Source organism: Protomyctophum parallelum, assembly GCF_964188405.1.
Source record: "Protomyctophum parallelum genome assembly, chromosome: 19".
In the NCBI taxonomy this organism is placed as follows: domain Eukaryota; kingdom Metazoa; phylum Chordata; class Actinopteri; order Myctophiformes; family Myctophidae; genus Protomyctophum; species Protomyctophum parallelum.
In genome coordinates, this window is record NC_139717.1 from 42,234,448 (window position 1) to 42,256,651 (window position 22,204).

At 41.8% G+C, this 22,204-nt stretch overlaps 1 protein-coding gene across 1 annotated transcript; it reads left to right on the forward strand.

Annotated features, from left to right (window-relative positions):
• The first annotated feature begins 735 nt into the window (after positions 1 to 735).
• Positions 736 to 21,642, forward strand: actr10 (actin related protein 10). Its single transcript, XM_083789770.1, has 13 exons — positions 736 to 919; positions 4,476 to 4,548; positions 5,287 to 5,369; positions 6,442 to 6,550; positions 7,004 to 7,111; positions 7,356 to 7,423; positions 9,115 to 9,194; positions 9,554 to 9,589; positions 9,939 to 10,018; positions 12,598 to 12,671; positions 13,758 to 13,839; positions 17,252 to 17,453; positions 20,633 to 21,642. Exons 1-13 carry the CDS (start codon positions 843 to 845, stop codon positions 20,812 to 20,814), a joined length of 1,254 nt encoding a protein of 417 aa, XP_083645896.1. The 5' UTR covers positions 736 to 842; the 3' UTR covers positions 20,815 to 21,642.
• The last annotated feature ends 562 nt before the right edge of the window (positions 21,643 to 22,204 follow it).

Consider the following 22,204-nt stretch of genomic DNA (forward strand, 5'->3'; position numbering starts at 1 on the left):
AGACAGACAGAGCGCGGAAAACAAGCACCAACGTCATGCTGTGAAAGTTGCCCTGTGCGTATGCGCGTCTACTCTGGACCATAGATAGGTCTGGACTGGTGGAGTTCTGTGTTTGTTGCAGTCACTATAGACTCGTCACTCATACCATGCAGCGTTAAATCAAACAGAAATTGATTATGTATGATGATAAGTGCCATTTAGTTTCCTTTTAGACGAGCATATGATTAGCCTATGATAATCAATTGTAATGTAATTAGTCACATTCTTAACATATTATCATGTTTTTCTGTCTGTCGTTGACTCGTTGCCAATTCGAGGCATATAAATAATAATGAGACATTTACCTGGTGCTGAAGGGACAGCTACTTAACTTCAACTCACTTTTTTCCAAATTAAAATCCATATTTACCATTTATGTCAGAGACAATTAAATTCAGCAACTTAGCCTAGAATGTAACACATTTAGTACAAAGCTTATTTTCTTCCCATAAGAAAATAATAATAATAAAAAAATATATATTATTTACTTGCTTTGGTTGATTTATTGATGTGGAAAGCAATTTCCAAATACAGTGCTTGATTGATAACATCTTAAATGTTGCGCGCTCTTGACATACCGTATTCAAATAATAATGCGCAACAGAAGTGAGTTTTGTTTTATTGATAATTGTCTTTTCTTTCGTAATTCCATTTGTAGTCAGGCGATCAGGACGGCCGTCACCTCAATGGGTTTCGAGGACCCTCCCAGCCCAACCCAGCTTCGATGCAAACATAAACATTAGGGGATTATTAACTGTATTTGATTTCTTTCTAATTAATTTCTTTTAAAAAAGGCTACTAAAATGCCCCTGTATGAAGGCTTGGGCAGTGGAGGAGAGAAGACTGCGGTCGTCATTGACCTGGGAGCCGCTTATACAAAGTGAGTAGCAACCGTTAGCTGTCCCTGCTAACAGAGCATGATGCTAATGTAAACAAGTTATTATTACTTAGGTACTTAACATGTCAATTAATGCTAACGTTCCTTAATACTAGTAACGGATGTGTCCTGTGTTTACCCGAGGAATAATGGTGACATTTAGCTAGATGACATTGTCATTAGTCCTCAGATAAAATGGCAGAAAGCTGCCAGAATGTTGTCAGACAGAAAGCTTGAGCTAGCTAGCTAAATCTTTTTTGTTATTTATTTATTACATAAAACACAACATTATACATGTTCAGACTTTATTGAAACATCAGCTTCATTGTTAGTAAGAAGACCTGAGTTTTGTCACATGATGGTTTAGCTCTGGTTCAAAGCGTTGATGATGGGGCAAGAAAATAAATGTCTTGCCCCATCATTAGCTTTGTGAAGAAATAGCATTTGTTTTCTTATAAAAACAATCAGAATGCATGTACACTACAGTATGTAGATACAAATCTTTCTATTTCATATACTGTGTTCAAAATAACAATATATTGGGCCTTGTCTATGAGAGTGTTAAAGGGCGAATAACATGAGACAGTTTGTTCAGCAATTAATAGTCAACACCTCCCTGAGGCAGGGGCCTGTTTCACGAAACTTGGATGAACTAATCCAGGATTTAGGCCAAAGCCAGGCTTTTTAAATCCTGATCTTTACAGCCTGGTTTATTCCGTTCCACTAAAGCCAAGCGAGGCTCAGAATTGGCAGATTTGGCGAGCCGGGATCAGCAAGCCTGGCTTAATAGACAGTCAGGCTTTTTGTCTCTAGACCCATTATGTGGATCACAGATTTACTGATCCTTCTTCTTCATGGGGTATTAAGGCAGTTTGCATCCTTAAAGGACCACTTCACCACTTTTCAACCTATCTTCATATAATAGGTCCTCACTAATAATCATGAAAAAATGGAGCAATCTTTTTCTACTCGGTCTGTGTCTCATAGGAGGGCTGTGGGCAGTTCAGAAACAGTCTTCCAGTGACATCATCGATGGGGAATACAAGCTAATAGAAACTGCAGGCTTTCTAGTCCTGAAAAGTTGCAATGCAAAAATGGAAGCCATCGTTCTCACGATAATGAAAATCTAAATATTTTAGTAAAACATTCTTGTTTAAAAATAAATCTGCCTAATGATGATGTCACTGGAAGACGGTTTCTAAACTGCCCACAGCCGTCCTATGAGACACATACTGAGTAGAGAAAAATCATGCCATCTTTTCATGATTATTAGTGAGGACCTATTATATGAAGATAGGTTGAAAAGTGGTGAAGTGGTCCTTTAATAGTTGCATTACAGCCCCCTTCTGTATATCTCATTATCTTTACTAATCTATTCAAGACTTACTGATACAAGGATTTAAGCTTCTAAAATAAATACTGCTGCTGTAATTAAAGAGAGAACATACTCTCAATAGTGGATAGACTGAATGATTAACTACCCCAAAAATATAGTTTACATTTTACCACTACTATTAACTTAAAACAGAATTCTTAATATTGTAAGCATAATGATATTGTCGCATTGTGATATTTGGCCATAACTCCCTCCTCTGAGGGAGCTACCTTTGGGGAAGGGGGTTGTTGTCCAGACAGGGGCCAGACTGGTGAGGGTCATGGGTTCATGTAGCATGCCAAAATTTGTGCTATTGCCATTGAGAATGCATTGGGCGTTTAAGTTAAATAACTCAAACTACAAAACATTTAAAAGTAAAAAAGTTCCAGCATGTGTCTCCACAGTAAGCTGAATTTTACAAAGTGTGAATGGAGTTTCTAGGTGAAAGTGATTTTTTTGAAGTGCCACTATCTGCCTATAAATGTCTCAAATTTGAAAGCACTATATTTCTAAAACTATGAAACATTTCAAAGATTCCTTTTCAGGCACACATGTCTACTGTAGGATGAACCTAAATAGGTTTGAATGGGGTTTCTAGGTGTAAGTATGTAGGAGTAGTAGTGGGTGAAACGTTACAATGGTAATATGTTGTAAAACAATGAATAATGGTAATATTTAGTGGTTTTCAGTTTTACAAAAAAATAAAAATATAAATATAATATAATAATTCTTCTTAACCGTGCACTTGCACGACAGCAAACCTATTCATGGGGAACATTCACCAAAAGCAGCTGATCTACAAGCTCACAAGCTGTCATGATGTTGTGCAGCCTATATATTTTGGTTATTTGATTTTATATAGTGCTTAACCCATTCTGACCGGGCACCCATTTTGGTGTCAGCATCATGTTATGCTTTAGCTATTTAAAAATAGCAGATCTACAAGCTCATATCGCGCCACCGAGTGGCGCGATACGAGCTTGTAGGTCTGCTATTTTTTTTATTATCGAAGAACGACTGACATTTTTAGAATCTGATCTCAGGTCAGAATGGGTTCATCAGACCAGTGTGTGTCCGGCGGAAACCTTGTATGAATCTGATCTCAGGTCAGAATGGGTTAAATTAGTCCTTTAATGCAGACCGATACAAATAAGGCAACATAAACCCATAATAATTGAATAAATCTGGAAAACATCATTGGTTTGTGATCAGTTTGACTGCTTAATGAACAGTAAAGACATCAGGATTAGGTTAAACCTGGCTGTTAGCCTGGTCCGGAGCAGGCTAAGTCCAAAGCATTAGTTTCCATGGTAACTAATGTAGCATCACTTTCATGAAACCAAATCAAGCCTCAACATATCCAGGTTAACTGGTTAAGTTAATCTGGCAAGATCAACCAGCTTTCATGAAACCGGTTAATCACTGATCCAGGATATATTAAGCCAGGATATGTGTTAAAGCCCGGCTTAATCTCTAATCCAAGTTTCGTGGAACGGGCCCCAGGTCATGTGAAAATCCATGTGGTCTATTTGGGTTTTATCTGTGTTCATTGTTATAACACAGGCAGCTTTATTAGAGCTTTAGTAGATGGGCACTGATGAAGGCTGGATAGCCGAAACGTTTGTACCTGATGTAGAGTATAGTATAATCCTGTTAAATCGATTCTTGCCGAGACCTCTTCACCTATTCTAGATAGGCACTAAAACATTAGATTGAAGATGCTCATAAAACTACATGCAGTGAAATGCTGCTCAGTGCCCTTGTGGTTAGAGTGTTCGTTCTGAGGCTGGAAGGTTGGGGTTCGATCCCCGGCTGGGTCATATCAAAGAATCTAAATATGGGACCCAGTGCCTCCCTGCTTGGCACTCAGCATCAATGGTTGGATTGGGGGTAAGTCCCTGCGACATACTGACTGTACTAGCGTCAGTCCAGGGGGTGTACTTGTTCGTCAAGCTGCCTCACGGCTCACGCTACAGAAACAGGACATAGGCTCCTGCCCCATGGGTCGGCAAGGCTTACTTACTTTAGTGAAATGCTGGCCAAATACATCCTCGATATGAAAAAGTTTGAAAACCAATTAATCACTTGAAACCTATCATCCCTATTCTGGTGGCGATCATTCAAGTAAAAGCAGATCTAAAAGCCCTGGTTGTTTTTTCTGACAGAGCTGCTTTTGTGTTGTAGATGTGGCTTTGCAGGGGAAACGGGTCCCAGGTTCATCATTCCAAGCGAGATCCAGAAGCCAGGGCAGAAACAGGTGAGATCTTAACTCCTTAAACTCTATATGGTTGACCGTCTAGGACAGTGGTTTTCAACCAGTGGTACTTGAGGGGGTTCCAGGTGGTCCCCAACTAAATGATGGAGAGTTGGTAACAAAATGGACCCTTATAGATCTTTAACTCTTGAGAGCGTAAAATGGTTTAATTTTACACTCCAGAGTTACATTATTGTTAAACATCTGCAATTTACAAGAAGTCTACACAATTAGAGCATGTAGAAGAATTGTTATTTTTTATCAACATTCACCAAAAGCATGGAATTGTGGACAAAATCTTATCCAACGACAACAAAATATTCTTTAGTTTTGGATCTGAGAGACTAGATCTCATCAAATGGTGGTCCGTGGCTCAAATGCTGAATAAATAATGGGCCTTGAAATGAAAAGGCTTGGTCTAGCACACTAGTCTGAGCCAGCCTCCAGGCACTATGATAGTGACTTTTCTGTTTTCACTCGATAATGGGCTTTGTTCTCACGATAATATAAATCTAATAAATGTTGTTTAAAAACAATCTTGTTTTAAAAAATCTGGGTCTCTGAACTGCCCACAGCCCTTAATGAGACACAGACTGAGTAGAACACAATTGTGGCATTTTATCATGAACATTGTGGGGACCAATAAGAAGATAAGTTGAAAAGTGGTGAAGTGGTCCTCCTGACATTATGTTCTTCAGCCATATATTGCACAAATGTATTTCATGCATATTTCTATTGCAGGCCATCAAAGTAGTTCAGTACAACATCAACACAGAAGAACTGTATGTCAACCTCAAAGAGTTTATCCATATGCTGTACTTCAGGTGAGTGAGTGCGTGTGTGTGCGGCGCGCACGCGCGCACGTAACTCGAGAAACGTTCGGCACACCGGCTTCAAACTCGACGCACACGTTCCACACCCCCACAGGGAGTGCACTGCAGTAGCCGGCCTTGAGTCGGTCGCACCCACGGTTGTCCAGAACCAGCACAATAGCCTCTGCCCAGGCTCTGGAAAGGGCCCAAATTAGCCAATTGATCACACCTGATCACCCCTAGATCTCCATATATGGAGCTGGCCTGTTCTGACATCACACATAGACTCCATATTTGGGCATGCATTTCCAACTTGCGTCGTCACAAGTAGGCCAGCGCCTAATGGCCACCGCTCTAGTCCATTTTAACTACAGATATACAGGCGTACTTCAGGTGATACTGCAGTGCTACACGTTTGAACCCATTCTGACCTGAGATCAGATTCATGCGAGGTTTCCACTGGACACACACTGGTCTGACTAACCCATTCTGACCTGAGATCAGATTCTAAAAATGTCAGTCGTTCTTCGATTTTTTTCAAAAATAGCAGACCTACAAGCTCTTATCGCGCCACTCGGTGGCGCGATATGAGCTTGTAGATCTGCTATTTTTAAATAGCTAAAGCATAACATGATGCTAACACCAAAATGGGTGCCCGGTCAGAATGGGATGGCTCTACTTTGTGCCATGGATGAGTAGAAAATGCAACAAAAAAGGAAAACAGTCATTTCACATAAGAAATGTATGTGTGCATTATGACCAAACTGCCCGAAATCTTAGAATACATGTAAAAAATAAGTAACGACTGTAATGCCATGTATTTAATTATAACATCATTTTGTTAACTTTACTTCAGACTTTCCCAAAATTGGAGATTGCTTGAGTCATAGGTTTTGATTGATTGATTTTATGTTTGTATTGGCAAAAATGCATATATACATGAAGCTTGGAGTATTACGGACAATAAAATCTAAAATAATAAATGCATTGAGATTATAGTAATTTACAAATCAAAATTATTGTGCCTCAAGATGTGACTCTGGAAGTTGAAATTGACCGGCTGAGACTTATATCACGGAAACAGGCACCTCTTGGTGAACCCTCGCGACAGAAGAGTGGTCATCATCGAGTCCATCCTTTGCCCGTCCCACTTCAGGGAGACCCTCACCAAAGTCTTCTTCAAGCAGTTTGAGGTAACGGGGCCCATGTTGAGCCTGCTTATGATGACATGATGTAAACATGTGATGTGACTATAAAGTTGGTACTTGGAAGTGTAGCAAATTACCCTTATTTCAAAGGAGAAGTCCACAGCCGGGTTTTATTGTGAACTACCATCCAGAATGCTATATTTGTGGAATAACATTTATAAACTGTTATTTCAGAGTGCTTAACTCATGCCAGCCTTACATTTAAGTTGCATATATACAGTATTATGCATATCACAACATATTGATTAAATTATTATACTGTATATGCAGAAAATGTACCATTTCAGTATTAGCCACATAGCCCCTATATACTTATAAAATAAACAACCTGGTGGAGTTTCCCTAACCGTCATAAAGCATTGTGAGCTTGTAAATTGGCTAATTTAGCTATTTTTGGTGCTTTTGGACTATCATTCTTTGTTTGGTGATACCACGCAGGTGCCCTCGGTGCTGTTTGCCCCCAGTCATCTGATGTCCATCATGACCCTGGGCATTAACTCTGCCCTGGTGATGGACTGTGGTTACACAGAGACACTGGTGCTGCCTGTATCCTTTACTCAGCGACTTGGACTGCAGAGGTCTTAAACAAGGGATTAAAACGGGAGTACAAATTATTAGTTCAGTACCATCATTCTTCTTCCCACTGTGTTTTTTTCCCCCAGGGTATAGAACTTTAAAGAATTTTGTCCTGATTCTGAAGTTTTCATTTTTAAACGTAGGTTTGGTAACTTAATGGATAGTTTAGTTCTATGTCAGATTATTTCGGCTACTCCCTTAACTGTGACATCAGGTCTACGAGTGCACTCCTATTCTTCCGGCCTGGGAGGCCTTGCCTTTGGCTGGGAAATCCATCCATAAGTAAGTAACTTGTGAATTCTGTATATTTCAAGGGGATGCTACTGACTGAAGTTGATGTATATTGCTCCCAGTGAAGCGCGTGCCTTCATCTGACACATACAGTGTGTGACAGAAGACTTGGACATAGAGAGCACAACAGGACCTCTAGCTTTCATCTTTGTATTAACTGAACATCTTGTCACTGCATCATGAGGATTTCCACAGTGGCTCAGTCACTGACAATTATCCACACTTACTAGATGTTTCTGTTTGAAAACCTATAATCCTGCTACATTTTCCAATATCATCCACACTTTCTCTCTTATGATTAACGCTGATGTGGAAGGGTATTATACTTATGTGGCTTCTACATATTTATAATTGTCTTTGGAAGAATCAATGGGGGTACTGACTGAGTGCCAAACCTCAAAATGTGTTCATACCATAGACTGTAAAAAATATGGACAAAGCGTTCCCCGGGTTTAACATGGACGTAAAATGAAGCCTGTTATTCCTGCACTGTAAATCGCCATCTTTCTAGATCCGTTTGGTACCAGCTGGCCATTGGCTGGCTCCGTTTGGGTCCAGCTGGCCATTGGCTGCCCAGACAACGAGGCGGGACTTCCCCCCTTCTTCTCCGTTGGTTTTTATTTTGACTCGAGTGGGAGGAGTAGACTCTTGAGTGGGAGGGGAATCCCGATCATAGACGGTAACGGTAGCCACGCCCCTCAGAACATACGCGACTTTATGGTCATTATTTTAATTAATGGGACCATAATTTTCCAAAAAGAATATTATGACATTAGAAATTAGACTTTAAACTAGTGACTGGAAGAAGAAAGTATTCATGACCATGTTTATTAAGGTAATACAGTCTAGGTGAAGTTGGGCCAAAATACATGGGCCTCTATGGAGCTATGGGGCTTTTTGGGTCCAGTCCAGCGCCACAACAGGCCATTATATGAACTACCGATTTCAAATGAGGCTTCACGAAATATCTGGCTGACTGCCCCCCTGGTTCATACTAGGCAATCAGGCTTCTTATACGCATATTGGCCGTGCCATGTACACACTACACACTGGCTCTGTCATAGAGCGTGCAGACTGCATTTTCTGTGTTGTTGTGACCATATACTATGATAGCATTTGTGCCTTTCAGCACAGACAAAACGATCGCAGTGACAGCAACATAGTCTAGACTCTAGATGTAGTCTCAATGCAGTCACCATGTAATCGCAACGTCCAGCAGCGAGTGGGTGCCAAATGCCAATGGAGCGAGTGCAGTGGTCGGGAGACGTGAAAAAGCTGTGAAGTTGAAGACCACCAAGCAAGCATGCTGCAGCGTTCTGGGTCAGTAGATGTTTGAGAGCACATGCCGGCAGACCCAGCAAAGAGAGTTGGATGGGAAGACTTCCTTGGTGAGGAATGGTCTGATGATGAAGTGCTAACCCAGAGGTTATCGAGTTATCGCTTTGCCTTGGAGGACAGTTGACTAAATCCAGGACCACTCCCAGGCTCTTGGCAGTTTGAACAGGAAGTCACCAGGATGTTGTAGATGGAAATGGAAAGATACTGCAGGGGACTTTAAAAAAAAAAGAAGTTAGGTTTTAGTGTAAATGAAGCGTTAAACACTGAGGTTTTCTGTCTCATATTATAAATGCCTTGAAAGTCCTTAAGATGTGATTGTTTCCTGTCATGTGTGTTTCTTGTAGAGAATTAGATGGACTTCTGGTGGAGCAGTGCACAGTGGATACAGACGCCAGTAGTGGACAAAGTGTACCTACGGTTATTGGTAAGTTCTAGACAATGGGATTGATAGATGGACTGATTGATATTAGGCACTAAAGCGTGGCCCATGGATCGTTCCAATCTATCGTGTGGGGATGATTTTGGGAAGAAGAAAAGAAACATCTACGACAATTAATCTGTACAACAGCCATCCTGCCACTCTCTCCCTACTGATGCTGTAGTCCGCTGCCTCATCATCTTTCTTTGTACTACGAAACCAGGGTTTAAGCACAGCTTTTAGGATAAAAATGGAGGCTTACTAAACCACAAAGACTTGACTGCAGTAGTGGAATTATATGAGGATTACACTGACGTTGTCTTGTTTGGTTTTCAGTTACCTGTAGTTTCCTTTCTGTTCCTCAGGCTCCATTCCAGAGGAGATTGTGGAGGATATAAAGGGTAGGTTTTTTCTTATTTGATTATCTTTCCTTTCCTGTGATTCCTGTAAGGACAAGTCACTTTTTATCCAATAACGAAGCAATGTCTCACTGAAAGCTAAGCTAAGCCTCTTTTTTTTTTAAATGGTCTTTTTTTTAATTCATTGCCAAATCAACTATTAACTTTTTCTGGCTATTTCTTGACTGCATTGCATGCATTTGAATTTGTAATTGAACTGTGTATTTTCTGTTTGTATGTCTGTGAAGCACTTTGCAGACTTGATTTTGAAAAGTGCAATAGAAATAAAGTTTATCATTTAACATAACATTTCAGCATTGTAACTCTGTCTGTTGTGTTTCTCTGCTTACAGTCAGAACATGCTTTGTCAGTGACCTACAGAGAGGCCTCAAGATACAAGAAGCCAAATTTAACTTGGATGGTACAGCTGAAGTAAGTGCACACTCGATGGGCTTTTTTTACTCAATGTGTATGTGATCAGATTTGCGATCAAGTGCTTGTACACTGTACAGCTGTTTCCAAGTGCAGTCTGATTCATCGTTCTTTTTTTGAGTGGTGCAACCACTCCTACATCCAGGAATGTCCGTATGTATCATGTATGTATCCGTCTTGAGCACGAGTGGTGTGCGCATGCGTGAAACCAGCAATGGCCAGCAATATCCGCGCGTATGTGTACAATGCGCGTGCGTGCCTCACATCTTGTGGTAAATAAATAGCGTCAATGCTAGCGAGCTAAAATATAGCCATCCTTGCTCTAGAAAGCACCAATGTTTCCATCTAGACCACCGGATAGTCAGCAAAGACCTCTGAACATCGCGCTAATTGACCAAACCATGGAGAGCTCCGTAGATTAGGAGTTATTGAAGCTTTTAGTCTGCCTGTATAATGGGAGGTGGACGGCAGCTCAGGTTCAGGTTCAGGTTCAGCTAAAGAAGGAAAGGCCGACCCAAAATAATAATGAAAAAAAATTTCTCAGCGACGCGGATTGATATCCATAATAAAGCTAATAGAGAGAGAGAGAGAGAGAGAGGAGGGGGGAGAGAGGGGAGTTCCACTCGGTTCACACAGGTGTGATTTTTTTCTTTTTGATTGATTTTTTTGGTTTTTCGGCCTTTATTGATAAAAAAGTGAAGTGAAGATTGAGAGGAAAGAGGAGAGAGGGACAGGGGGAGACATGAAGCAAAGGTCGTCATGAACAGGACTCGAACACGCGACACGCCGTCAGGCCAGAGCCTATATGTGGCATGTGCCTGGACCACTAGGGCAGCAGGCGCACATTCATCGTTCTTAACAGAGTTTGTTCATTGGTACACACAAAACTGCTTGTGTATGCATTGAGAAACGTGTTGAAGGCACTTAGGGTTGGATTCAGACTCAATCTGATTGATTCGAACCGTTCCCGAATATGATTGCCTGGTTGGCCGCTGGCCAGCATTCACATTGGCCAAGATTCTTCCCTGCCCAAGTACACTTAACCCATTCTGACCTGAGATCAGATTCATACGAAGGTTTCCGCCGGACACACACTGGTCTGATTAAACCCATTCTGACCTGAGATCAGATTCTAGAAATGTCAGTCGCTCTTCGATTTTTCAAAAATAGCAGACCTACAAGCTCGTAGCGCGCCACTCGGTGGCGCGCTATGAGCTTGTAGATCTGCTATTTTTAAATAGCTAAAGCATAACATGATGCCAACACCAAAATGGGTGCCCGGTCAGAATGGGTTAATTCAACTGCAATGGTACTTATGTGCCTCAGAGGGGTGCTGTGGACTACGGGGCTTTGGGAGACCGAGAATGTCATTTGTCAGAGTTTAGAGCGAATAATAAAGTTTGGCTGTGTTCCTGACGTTTTGAGGTATCATAATAACAACGATACACAACCAAAGCATACATGTGTGCTGTCTTTGAAACATCGCAATGTAACGTCGTCTGTAATTATCATATGACAGTGACGTCACTGGCACATCCGTGGTATCTTAAAGGAGAATTCCATACTAAAAGGCTTTCTTACCTTTCTTTGTAGTTGTTACGTCCCCACCAAAGAGGTCCAGGTGTTATTTTGTGCAAAAGCTCCTTATTGGCTATTTCCCCTACCATAAGCCCTAAATGAATTGCATTGAATTGAATGGGGCTATGGGGTGTTGTGCTAATTCGCTTATTTCCATCGCTCAAAATTATAATTTCTTTGTATATATCCTCTCTTCATAATGTAAATAATATCCCAAATGGCACACTTTACTACTTATTTCGATGGAAATAAGCAAACTAGCATAACACCCCATAGCCCCATTCAATTCCCATCCAATGCAATGCAATTCATTGAGGGCTTATGGTAGGGGAAATAGCCAATAAGGAGTTTTTGCACAAAAAACACCTGGACCTCTTTGGTGGGGACGTAACAACCACAAAGAAAGGTAAGAAAGATAAGAAAGCATTCTAGTATGGAATTCTCCTTTAACAGTGACGTCACGGACTAATAGTCCTAGCAGCAGCGCTCACTACACATTTGGTTTATGTTTATTTCACTGCTCGTGCTACTTAAACACTAGCGGGGTTGAAGAGGACGTTACATTGTATTGAGAGCAATACTTAAAAAACACCAGATCTACAATCTACAATGTGTCATGATGCAAAAAGCCTTGTCAGTTTGTAGATCTGTTCTGTTTGGGCGAGCGATGCCGTTGTACTACCGACCGGGTTATAATTAGGTTTCCCCTCTTCTTGTTGCACATGACCCTATATCTATGGTCTGCATGTTATGGGTCTAGCAATTTGATACGCTAGTGCTTTGCACACAAATCAAGGCTGTGTACACATTTCATGAATCAAGACGTCTGCCGTCTTGGGAAAACAGCATACCGGGCACCCATTTTGGTGTCAGCATCATGTTATGCTTTAGCCATTGAAAAATAGCAGATCTACATAGTAAAAGTATTCACCTGTTTTCCTTTCAATGCATTTTTGTCTGGATTTTAATTAAACGTATTTACCTTTTTTATGCACATGTAGCGCCCGGCCGCGCCCCCTGATGTCGACTACCCGTTGGATGGGGAGAAGATCCTGCATGTCAAGGGATCAATCAGGTAGCTGAACAACATATATACTGTAAAAGAGTATGATAATACGTAACTAGCACATTATGCAGTGGTTGAAGGTGGTCTCTTCTATAGAGGAAGCCTGGTATCGGACACCTACTAGTTGAAAAGTAGTATTGTCTGAAGCTCAAAAGCACAACATCTCGCCTGGCGAAGCAGGGAAATATCTCACAGGATGACTGGTAGAAATGTACTCGTGCTAGAGATCCGGGTACGAATTCCAAGATACTGACATAAAAGTTAAAAATGTCAACTTTAACCCATTTTGGTGTTGGCATTATGTTATGCTTTAGCTATTGAAAAATAGCAGATCTACAAGCTCAGAACGACTGACATAGAAACATAGCTTTTTCAGAAAACTGTCAGGAAACTGGGGCCTAGTTATTAAAGGAGAATTCCATACTAAAAGGCTTTCTTACCTTTATTTGTAGTTGTTACGTCCCCACCAAAGAGGTCCAGGTGTTATTTTGTGCAAAAGCTCCTTATTGGCTATTTCCCCTACCATAAGTCCTAAATGAATTGCATTGAATTGAATGGGGGCTATGGGGTGTTGTGCTAATTCGCTTATTTCCATCGCTCAAAAATTTTATTTTTTTGTATACATCCTCTCTTCATAATGTAAATAATATCCCAAGCGGCACACTTTACTACTTATTTTGATGGAAATAAGCGAATTAGCACAACACCCCATAGCCCCCATTCAATTCAATGCAATTCATTTAGGGCTTATGGTAGGGGAAATAGCCAATAAGGAGCTTTTGCACAAAATAACACCTGGACCTCTTTGGTGGGGACGTAACAACTACAAAGAAAGGTAAGAAAGCCTTCTAGCATGGAATTCTCCTTTAAACATACTGGGAATGATCAGTAGACTGCCTCAATTAAGAGATTAGCTTTTGGGTTGTAAAAATGACATAACTGGTCATTAGGGTAATATTTCGTCTCGGGGACATTGCTTGCCTTTACTGTCCTCTGTTCAGTAGCGGACCTAATAAAATGAGCTGGCCAGTTTAATGTGATTACTATCAGCCTTTAGTTCCGTCTGCTGTTGCTAATTAGGTTGTCTTCTTCCAGGGACTCTGTGATGGAGATGCTCTTCGAGCAGGACAACGAGGAGAAGAGCGTGGCCTCGCTGATACTTGATGCCTTGGTGAAGGTAGATGAGAGCTGATGCATTTCTTGTTGTGATTTGGATTGTGGAATGACAGGAGGCATGAGTGTGTGGGTCAAATAGATTTTATATATATTAGGGTTGTCCCAATCGGATCGGGAGATCAGAAATCGGCTCCGATCACATGATTCTCAAAATATCAGAATCGGGGAGAAAAGATCAGATTTTTAATTGTCTAACGTAAATCTCAAAGAAAGTACAACAGACCTGTATAACGTCTCTGTCGGGTGGAAAAATGTCCAAAGTCCCAAACTGTTACTCTTCAAGATATGCAAATTCAATAGTGAGCAGACCATAAGCTTAAAATATGTCGCTTCGTACAGCTTTTCAAGCTTCCTAGTTAAAATATGGAGATAAGAGGTTCCTGCCCGACAGCAACGCTAACCACGCTGCCAACACCGAGCAATGGAAGCTCCAGTGAGATGCATGTAGTACTATGGGTCATACCAGGACAAACTAATCGGTCTCCATAAACATGACAGCACAGAGCTGTCACACTGATGCATTGCTTGGGCAGTTACAAGGCTCTAAACAAAAGCCTCGTATCTCTGCCTTGTACTGAGCCTGCTCTTTGTGTCAGTATTTACATATGTGTGTTTAAATTTCGCCCCACACAAGTATGTCATCTCATTGCTTACACATAAAGATTCTTTTTTAATATATTCTTTATCCCACGATTTTGTAACCCATTTTTCACCCCTGTGTCAATCATCTAATGTGATCCTGGGCTCTACACACCCTCCACCAACCTAGTCCCCATATATGGGAGACAAGGGGAGAGAAACGGACTTGAACTCATGCTTCCTTCATGCCTGAGTGTCCAAGTTGCTCCTTTACACCTGACAGGGGGGAGTTTCCCTGGTTGGACGTAGCGCGTGGAAGGAACACGTTATTCCAACCAGTTCCTTTCCCCTCCATCAGGCGCCCCGGCTGACCAGGGGGAGGCAGTTTAGTGACCAGGATTACTGCATGTTTTTTGTGAGGGTATCTATCTACCCTAGGGGACACGGGGAGAACATGCAAACTCCACACAGAAAGGCCCATACCCCGCCTTCGGGTATGGGCACTGATGACGCGGAGGAGGAAACACGCCGCCAACACCGTCCCACAGCGTCCCGAGCGGGAATCGAACCCAGGACCTTCTAGCTGTGAGGCGACGATGAAGATAAATTATTTCAACCTAATTGAAAAACATGCTTGTGAGCAGATGTTTTGGCTCAACCCGCACAGGAGTCAGGACACATTGTCATATCAAGTGCATTCAGTACACAATGTATATATCTTCAGACGGGAGGACACAATGTACACAGTACACATAATCAGACGATCTGAGATCTCCGCCTACTGCTGATACGTCTGGGGGGCAATCTAAATTCAATGTATAGATGGAGTAGAACCGTGGCAGCCACTGACAAACTTATACCTACTGCTTTGAAAGATATATCACGGTGGCATAGTCGGTAGTGCTGTCGCCTCACAGCTAGAAGGTCCTGTGTTCGATTCCCGCTGGGGAAAGGAACTGGTTGCACTACGTCCAACCAGGGAAACTCCCCCCGGTCCGGTGAAAAGGAACTGGTTGCACTACGCCCAACCAGGGAAACTCCCCCCTGTCCGGTGAAAAGGAACTGGTTGCACTACGTCCAACCAGGGAAACTCCCCCCTGTCCGGTGAAAAGGAACTGGTTGCACTACGTCCAACCAGGGAAACTCCCCCCGGTCCGGTGAAAAGGAACTGGTTGCACTACGTCCAACCAGGGAAACTCCCCCCCTGTCCGGTGAAAAGGAGCAACTTGGACACTCGTGCGTGAAGGAAAGGAAGCATGAGTTCAAGTCCGTTGCTCTCCCCAGGTTTGCAGAGGGTGTGTAGCAGCCCAGGATCACATTAGGTAATTGACACAGGGGTGAAAAAGGGGTTACAAAATCGTGGGATAAATTTTTTTATTTAAAGAAACGTATATCACTGTCCTATATGCTTAATTTACACAAGTAACTATGCCGGTGTGGCATAGCAAAAATAGATTATTTTCATTATATAATGGTGTCAGGCTCAAGCGGTTAAGAGAGATATTCAAAAAGCCTAATTTGTCACACAGAGGTGTGGCTTTCCATTATATTTCTGCAAGCTACACTGTTGTGCGACAAATTATAAGTTTGGCTTTAGTGCACTTGCAATAGCTCTACTACTCACTGCAAACTAATTAAGCTAGCAAGGTGTACTGTAGCTGCAGCTTTGTTTTTACTGACTTGGTGAGCGATGGGCCACTGCACATATCGGACAACTGAATTGAAACTTGAAACACATTGCTGTGCTGAACAAATAAATAATTTGGTAGATTTTGCATTTGTTTTTATACCCAACATTGTTTGCCTATAATGATATGCCCAAAATGAGGATGCCAGGATGAAAGTGGGTAAAGGCCCACTATGTACCTCACATATTCTTTACAAGTTTGGCTTTAGTCCACTCGGAATAGGGCTACTACTCACTGCAAGCCAATGAAGCTATACAAGATGTGCTGTACTTTACGCTCCACAAGATCAGTGCTGAGACACAGAGTCCCTCCTGAAGCATCAGTTCTGTTCACTAGGGAAGGTACTGCATGGACCCTCATTTATCACAGCTGGTTTGTACCTAAGCCGGCACTTTCAGATGGCTATGACCGTGCATGGCTGTTAGTTCAGGTCCGTCTGTACTCATAAAGCACCAGTGTTCCTGTTTAACCCATTCTGACCTGAGATCAGATTCATACGAGGTTTCCGCCGGACACACACTGGTCTGATGAACCCATTCTGACCTGAGATCAGATTCTAAAAAAATGTCAGTCGTTCTTCGATTTTTCAAAAAAATAGCAGACCTACAAGCTCGTATCGCGCCACTCGGTGGCGCGATATGAGCTTGTAGGTCTGCTATTTTTAAATAGCTAAAGCATAACATGATGCTGACACCAAAATGGGTGCCCGGTCAGAATGGGTTAATATTTCAGCATACGGTGGTGTTGAATAGCAATTGACGATCCACAATCTCACGGTGCGTTGCATTGTGAGCTTGTAGATTACATAATTTCAAAACATTTGGAAATCTTTGCCAATGACTTGCCCCAAAATAGGGATGTTAAGTGGTTAATAGTGGCTGTTTTAGGTAAACCTCAGTTCTCCCAACAGAATGGTTATGTCAAAATTTGTGTTATATAATCCTGTAACATTTTTTAAATGTGTCCAAACTTGTCATTGTCAAATTATAGTTTGGATCAAGAAAGCTGAAGACAAACATCAAACACTCTGACTCTGGACAATCTGAGATTGCATAACATTCCCTGTGTTTATCACCTTCTGAGTTGGTTTGTCTCTGTCTTGTGTGTGGGTTTTGTGCGTGCGCGTGTGTGTTTTCATCCCCGCAGTGTCCCATTGACACCCGTAAGGTTCTGTCTGAGAACCTGGTGGTGATTGGAGGCACAGCCATGCTGCCAGGCTTCTTGCACCGCCTGCTGGCTGAGATACGCCTCCTGGTGGAGAGACCCAAGTACTGCAATGTCCTTGCGACCAAGAGCTTCCGTCTGCACTCCCCGCCCGCCAAGCCCAACTGCACTGCCTGGCTCGGAGGTAAGCAGAAACACATTCCTTGACCCATTCTGACCTGAGATCAGATTCATACGAGGTTTCCGCCGGACACACACTGGTCTGATGAACCCATTCTGACCTGAGATCAGATTCTAAAAATGTCAGTCGCTCTTCGATTTTTCAAAAATTGCAGACCTACAAGCTCGTATCGCGCCACTCGGTGGCGCGATATGAGCTTGTAGATCTGCTATTTTTAAATAGCTAAAGCATAACATGATGCTGACACCAAAATGGGAGCCCGGTCAGAATGGGTTAATACCTATGCAACATACAAATTACAAACCAATGCATATTATCAGAATAATAAGGGTTATTTCTATAGTACGTTTCACACAAATATGATGTTCAAAGTGCTGTACATTGAAAAAGAGAAATAAAATAAAGTCCAGACTAAAAACACGAAGCAATAACTATAGACATAATGTCATTAATAATATAAGATGCGATAAAAAATAAACTGTACATCAAGGAAGGACAGTGCTCTGGGTTTAAGAAGGCTAAATTCAATATTATGCCAGTAAAAAGGTGGTATTTGTATTTCTTATGAAGAATATATGGTCAGGTGATCCACAGTTTTGTGGCATAGTTAGTAGAGAAAAGTCCTTGTGCACACCTACAAGGACAGGTGCGTAGGAGCCGGCAGATCCAGGAGATGCCTGGTGAAGGTCGTTTAGACCGAAACGTTGTCACTCTGAATAATCTACTGCTCTATAAGTGAAGACGGTGTGCGGGACCTTTTTCTCCTCATGATTGGCATAGTTAGTGAAAGCTGCATCAGCAATATTGTTCGGGTTTTGGTTTTGAGAATTTAGTGCAACCTAGAGTACAGGATCTTAAGCTTAACCCATTCTGACCGGGCACCCATTTTGGTGTTGGCATCATGTTATGCTTTAGCTATTGAAAAATAGCAGATCTACAAGCTCATATCGCGCCACCGAGTGGCGCGATACGAGCTTGTAGGTCTGCTATTTTTTTTTTTATCGAAGAACGACTGACATTTTTAGAATCTGATCTCAGGTCAGAATGGGTTAATCAGACCAGTGTGTGTCCAGTGGAAACCTCGTATGAATCTGATCTCAGGTCAGAATGGGTGGAATGTAGCAATTAATGTAAGGAAAACCGAGGTGATTGTGGTGGCTCCCAGGTCTATGGGTGATTAGAATACACCATAATCACCAAAGATGGTCACAACATCAAACAAGGTTACCTCCTATACATATCTAGGACTAGTACAAATTGATTGTGAAATGACCTGGCGCAGCAGTCACCATTGGGCAGGCAAAGAAAGTTGTGCATGCTGTACTGTATGGACCCTTTTCCACCATAAGAACTTTGGTTCTAGAAGTGGTTCTGTTCTAGATTCTTGGAACCATGGTGCTTTCACAGAACCGGCGGCCATTTTTTTTTGTTCCAGTTCCGAACCAATTCATTTCCAGTGGACCTGGTTCAATATTAGGTGGGGAAGAAAAATAACTGAACAGGTTGGAAGGAAAAGGGTCCGTCAGGGAGAAGATATAGATGGGGTCACTGTCTGGAGCTTTAATGGACTCCTTTTGGAGGGCAGACAGTGGGGTTGACGGTTTAGAGGTGGTGCTAAGGTGTTGCTCTTGATGCACTAGGTATGTTAGCTGGGGAGATATATTATGCTGGAGGGTAATTTATTGGCCTTAATGACTGTTATTATTGTATGTGGCATTGTGTGTGCTCATCGACTGCCACTATTGCATAACAACGGCTATGTAAAGTGTCCAGCGATCTTATTTTAATTCACCCGTAACATACATTTTATAAGCGCAAGCCACTTCAGTTACGGGCCGTGAATAAAGCTTGTTTAGATAAATGCATTTGAAAGAATCTGTTAACGTGGAGGTGGACTTTTTCACCTCCGGTTCATCTCCTGCTTTCTCGATCGCCTAGCAACCGAGACGAGAGCTATTCATACGGCGGTGAAGAGCAAGATCTAACTTAATCAATGAAAAAATAAAGATTTTTTTTACGGGATCCGATGGTAATTCCGACGGAGCATTAGTCCGACATGCGGGAACAAAGGTCGGACTAGTGCTCGAACATGTGCTGCTCCCGTGCTTGTGGTTAGGTTAGGGTTTGAGGTAGGTTGTCGGTCTAATGACCGACGGACCAATAATGATATCGGAACTAAAGCCTGTACCCAATTTTACGTCATTGACAAGGTGGACCTCAGAGCTTTCTGACGTATATTTTCGTCATTGACAGAGAATGAGTTGCGTTAAGTAGCCTTGAACCTTGATCTATGCCAGGGGTGGGCAGCTTTAGGTTTTTCTAGAAAAGATAATTTGCTAAGTATGACGTTGCTTTACTAAGATTTTGCATTTATTTTTAAACCTAAAAATGTTTGCCTATACTGATCAGGGGGGCAGTCAGCCAGATATTTCGTAAAGCCTCATTTGAAATCGGTAGTTCATATAATGGCCTGTTGTGGCGCTGGACTGGACCCAAAAAGCCCCATAGCTCCATAGAGGCCCATGTATTTTGGCCCAACTTCACCTAGACTGTATTACCTTAATAAACATGGTCATGAATACTTTCTTCTTCCAGTCACTAGTTTAAAGTCTCATTTCTAATGTCATAATATTCTTTTTGGAAAATTATGGTCCCATTAATTAAAAAAATGACCATAAAGTCGCGTATGTTCTGAGGGGCGTGGCTACCGTTACAGTCTATGATCGGGATTCCCCTCCCACTCAAGAGTCTTCTCCTCCCACTCGAGTCAAAATAAAAACCAAAAACCAACGGAGAAGAAGGGGGGAAGTCCCGCCTCGTTGTCTGGGCAGCCAATGACCAGCTGGTACAAAACGGAGCCAGCCAATGGCCAGCTGGTACCAAAAGATGGCGACTTACATCAGGAATTAGCATATCATTACAGGCTTCATTTTACGTTCATGTTAGACCCGGGGAACGCTTTGTCCATATTTTTTACAGTCTATGATACTGATATGCCCAAAATAAGGATGCCAGGGTGAAAGTGGGTAAAAGCACACCATGTACCTCCTATATTCTTTACAACCTCTTGAATTCCGTGCAAGTATTTGTCCTCATAAAGACACGTTATTTATGTCGTCTTCTGCATTTACCAAACATAAAAGAATACTGGAATACACTCTGTTCTTCTGTTCCCTGTACAGGAGCCATCTTCGGAGCTCTGCAGGACATCCTGGGCAGCAGGTCTGTGTCTCGGGATTATTACAACCAGACGGGTCGCATCCCGGACTGGTGCTGCCTCAGCTCGCCTCCACCCGAGTCTGTCTACGAAGCGGGGAAGACCCCGCCTCCGCTCATGAAGAGAGCCTTCTCCACGGAGAAATAGACTTTTAACTCACCACCCTAACCGTAGGAATCTATGGCACTTCATGGATAGTCTGTTCCTAGCATCAGATGACCATTCATTCATTCATTCATTCATTCATTCATTCATTCATTCATTCATTCATGTGTAATGGTTTCTCTCCCAAGGTTCTCCCATGTGCACACATATCTACTTATCCACTTATCTTGGACTGCGTAATGTTGGATGGTGTCAAATGAAAATAATTGTTAGGAAAACAGTTGTTTTAACCATGTGAATTAATGGGTTAGGGCCTTACCCATTCACCTGTTGCATTGGGCCACTGGTTCTCAATGTGTGGTTCGCGGACCAGCAGGTCATCACGTTGCGACATGAACCTCTAGGTCTGCAATTTCCGTGATTTTGGAAAAAGAGATAAAAAAAAAGATTAGCTTAATTAGTGTTTACATTAAGAGGTTAAATGGTCTTGACCCATTCCGTTTTCTGAGCAAAAGAGAGGAATTTGATTCAGTCATGGCATATATGGTGCTAGGTTGAAACGTTCCCTATCATGCATCAGTTCACTGTACATACAGGAGAGCAGTGGTTTTCCAAATGTTGTGATTGAGGTCTAGAGACCTGGTTGGGTGGTGCTGAATGCACCTCCCATGCATACTCTTTCAACAAGGGTTAAATGTTTAGCTTATTTATTGTTTTGTGTTTTTTTTTTTTTATCTTGCCAACTATACAGATTAGTTATTAAGAAATTCGGGAGCCAACTCCATATCAATCCTGTAAGACTCACTACTGTAACTCGCACTATTACAAAATAAATGATTCTGTAATTCACCAAAGCTAAATTTCTTCTTTTTAATCTGAAATGAATGCCACCTGTGTTTACTTTTACCTCTTTTTTTTTCACCTTTACTTTTACTGTCAAGCTTTTATGTATCTTGTTCCTCTTTGTTCCACACTCTTCCCAAGGATGTCTCATAGTTGTGTCCCTTCATTTTTAAAGAATGCTTAGAGTGATTATTATTTATTTTTTAGAAATGAGTGCTGGATTTCCCCAGACATCACTCATGGGTGTTGTTTGCAGAAACTTACTCACTTTGAACAGTATTCCCTGCTGTCCACTAGTGCAGTGTAGCTGCAGCATTCCAGGGAATACCCTCTGTGGTTTAAAGGAAAATAGAATGGAATGTAAGGATTCGTTAAAGGTTTTATGACATTCATTTTCATTTATTTTTCTTTTTTCTTTTAGGTTTTATGACCTCAATTACACCCCAAAAACCTGAACTTTGAACATTCAGTGGATTTTCTGTGGTCTGAAGTTTTCTTTGGGGTTTGGAAGCCTTGGAAGGCTACAATGAAAACAGGCAAACAGTGAAAACAGTGACATCTGCTGGCAAATCCCATTGACATATATGGG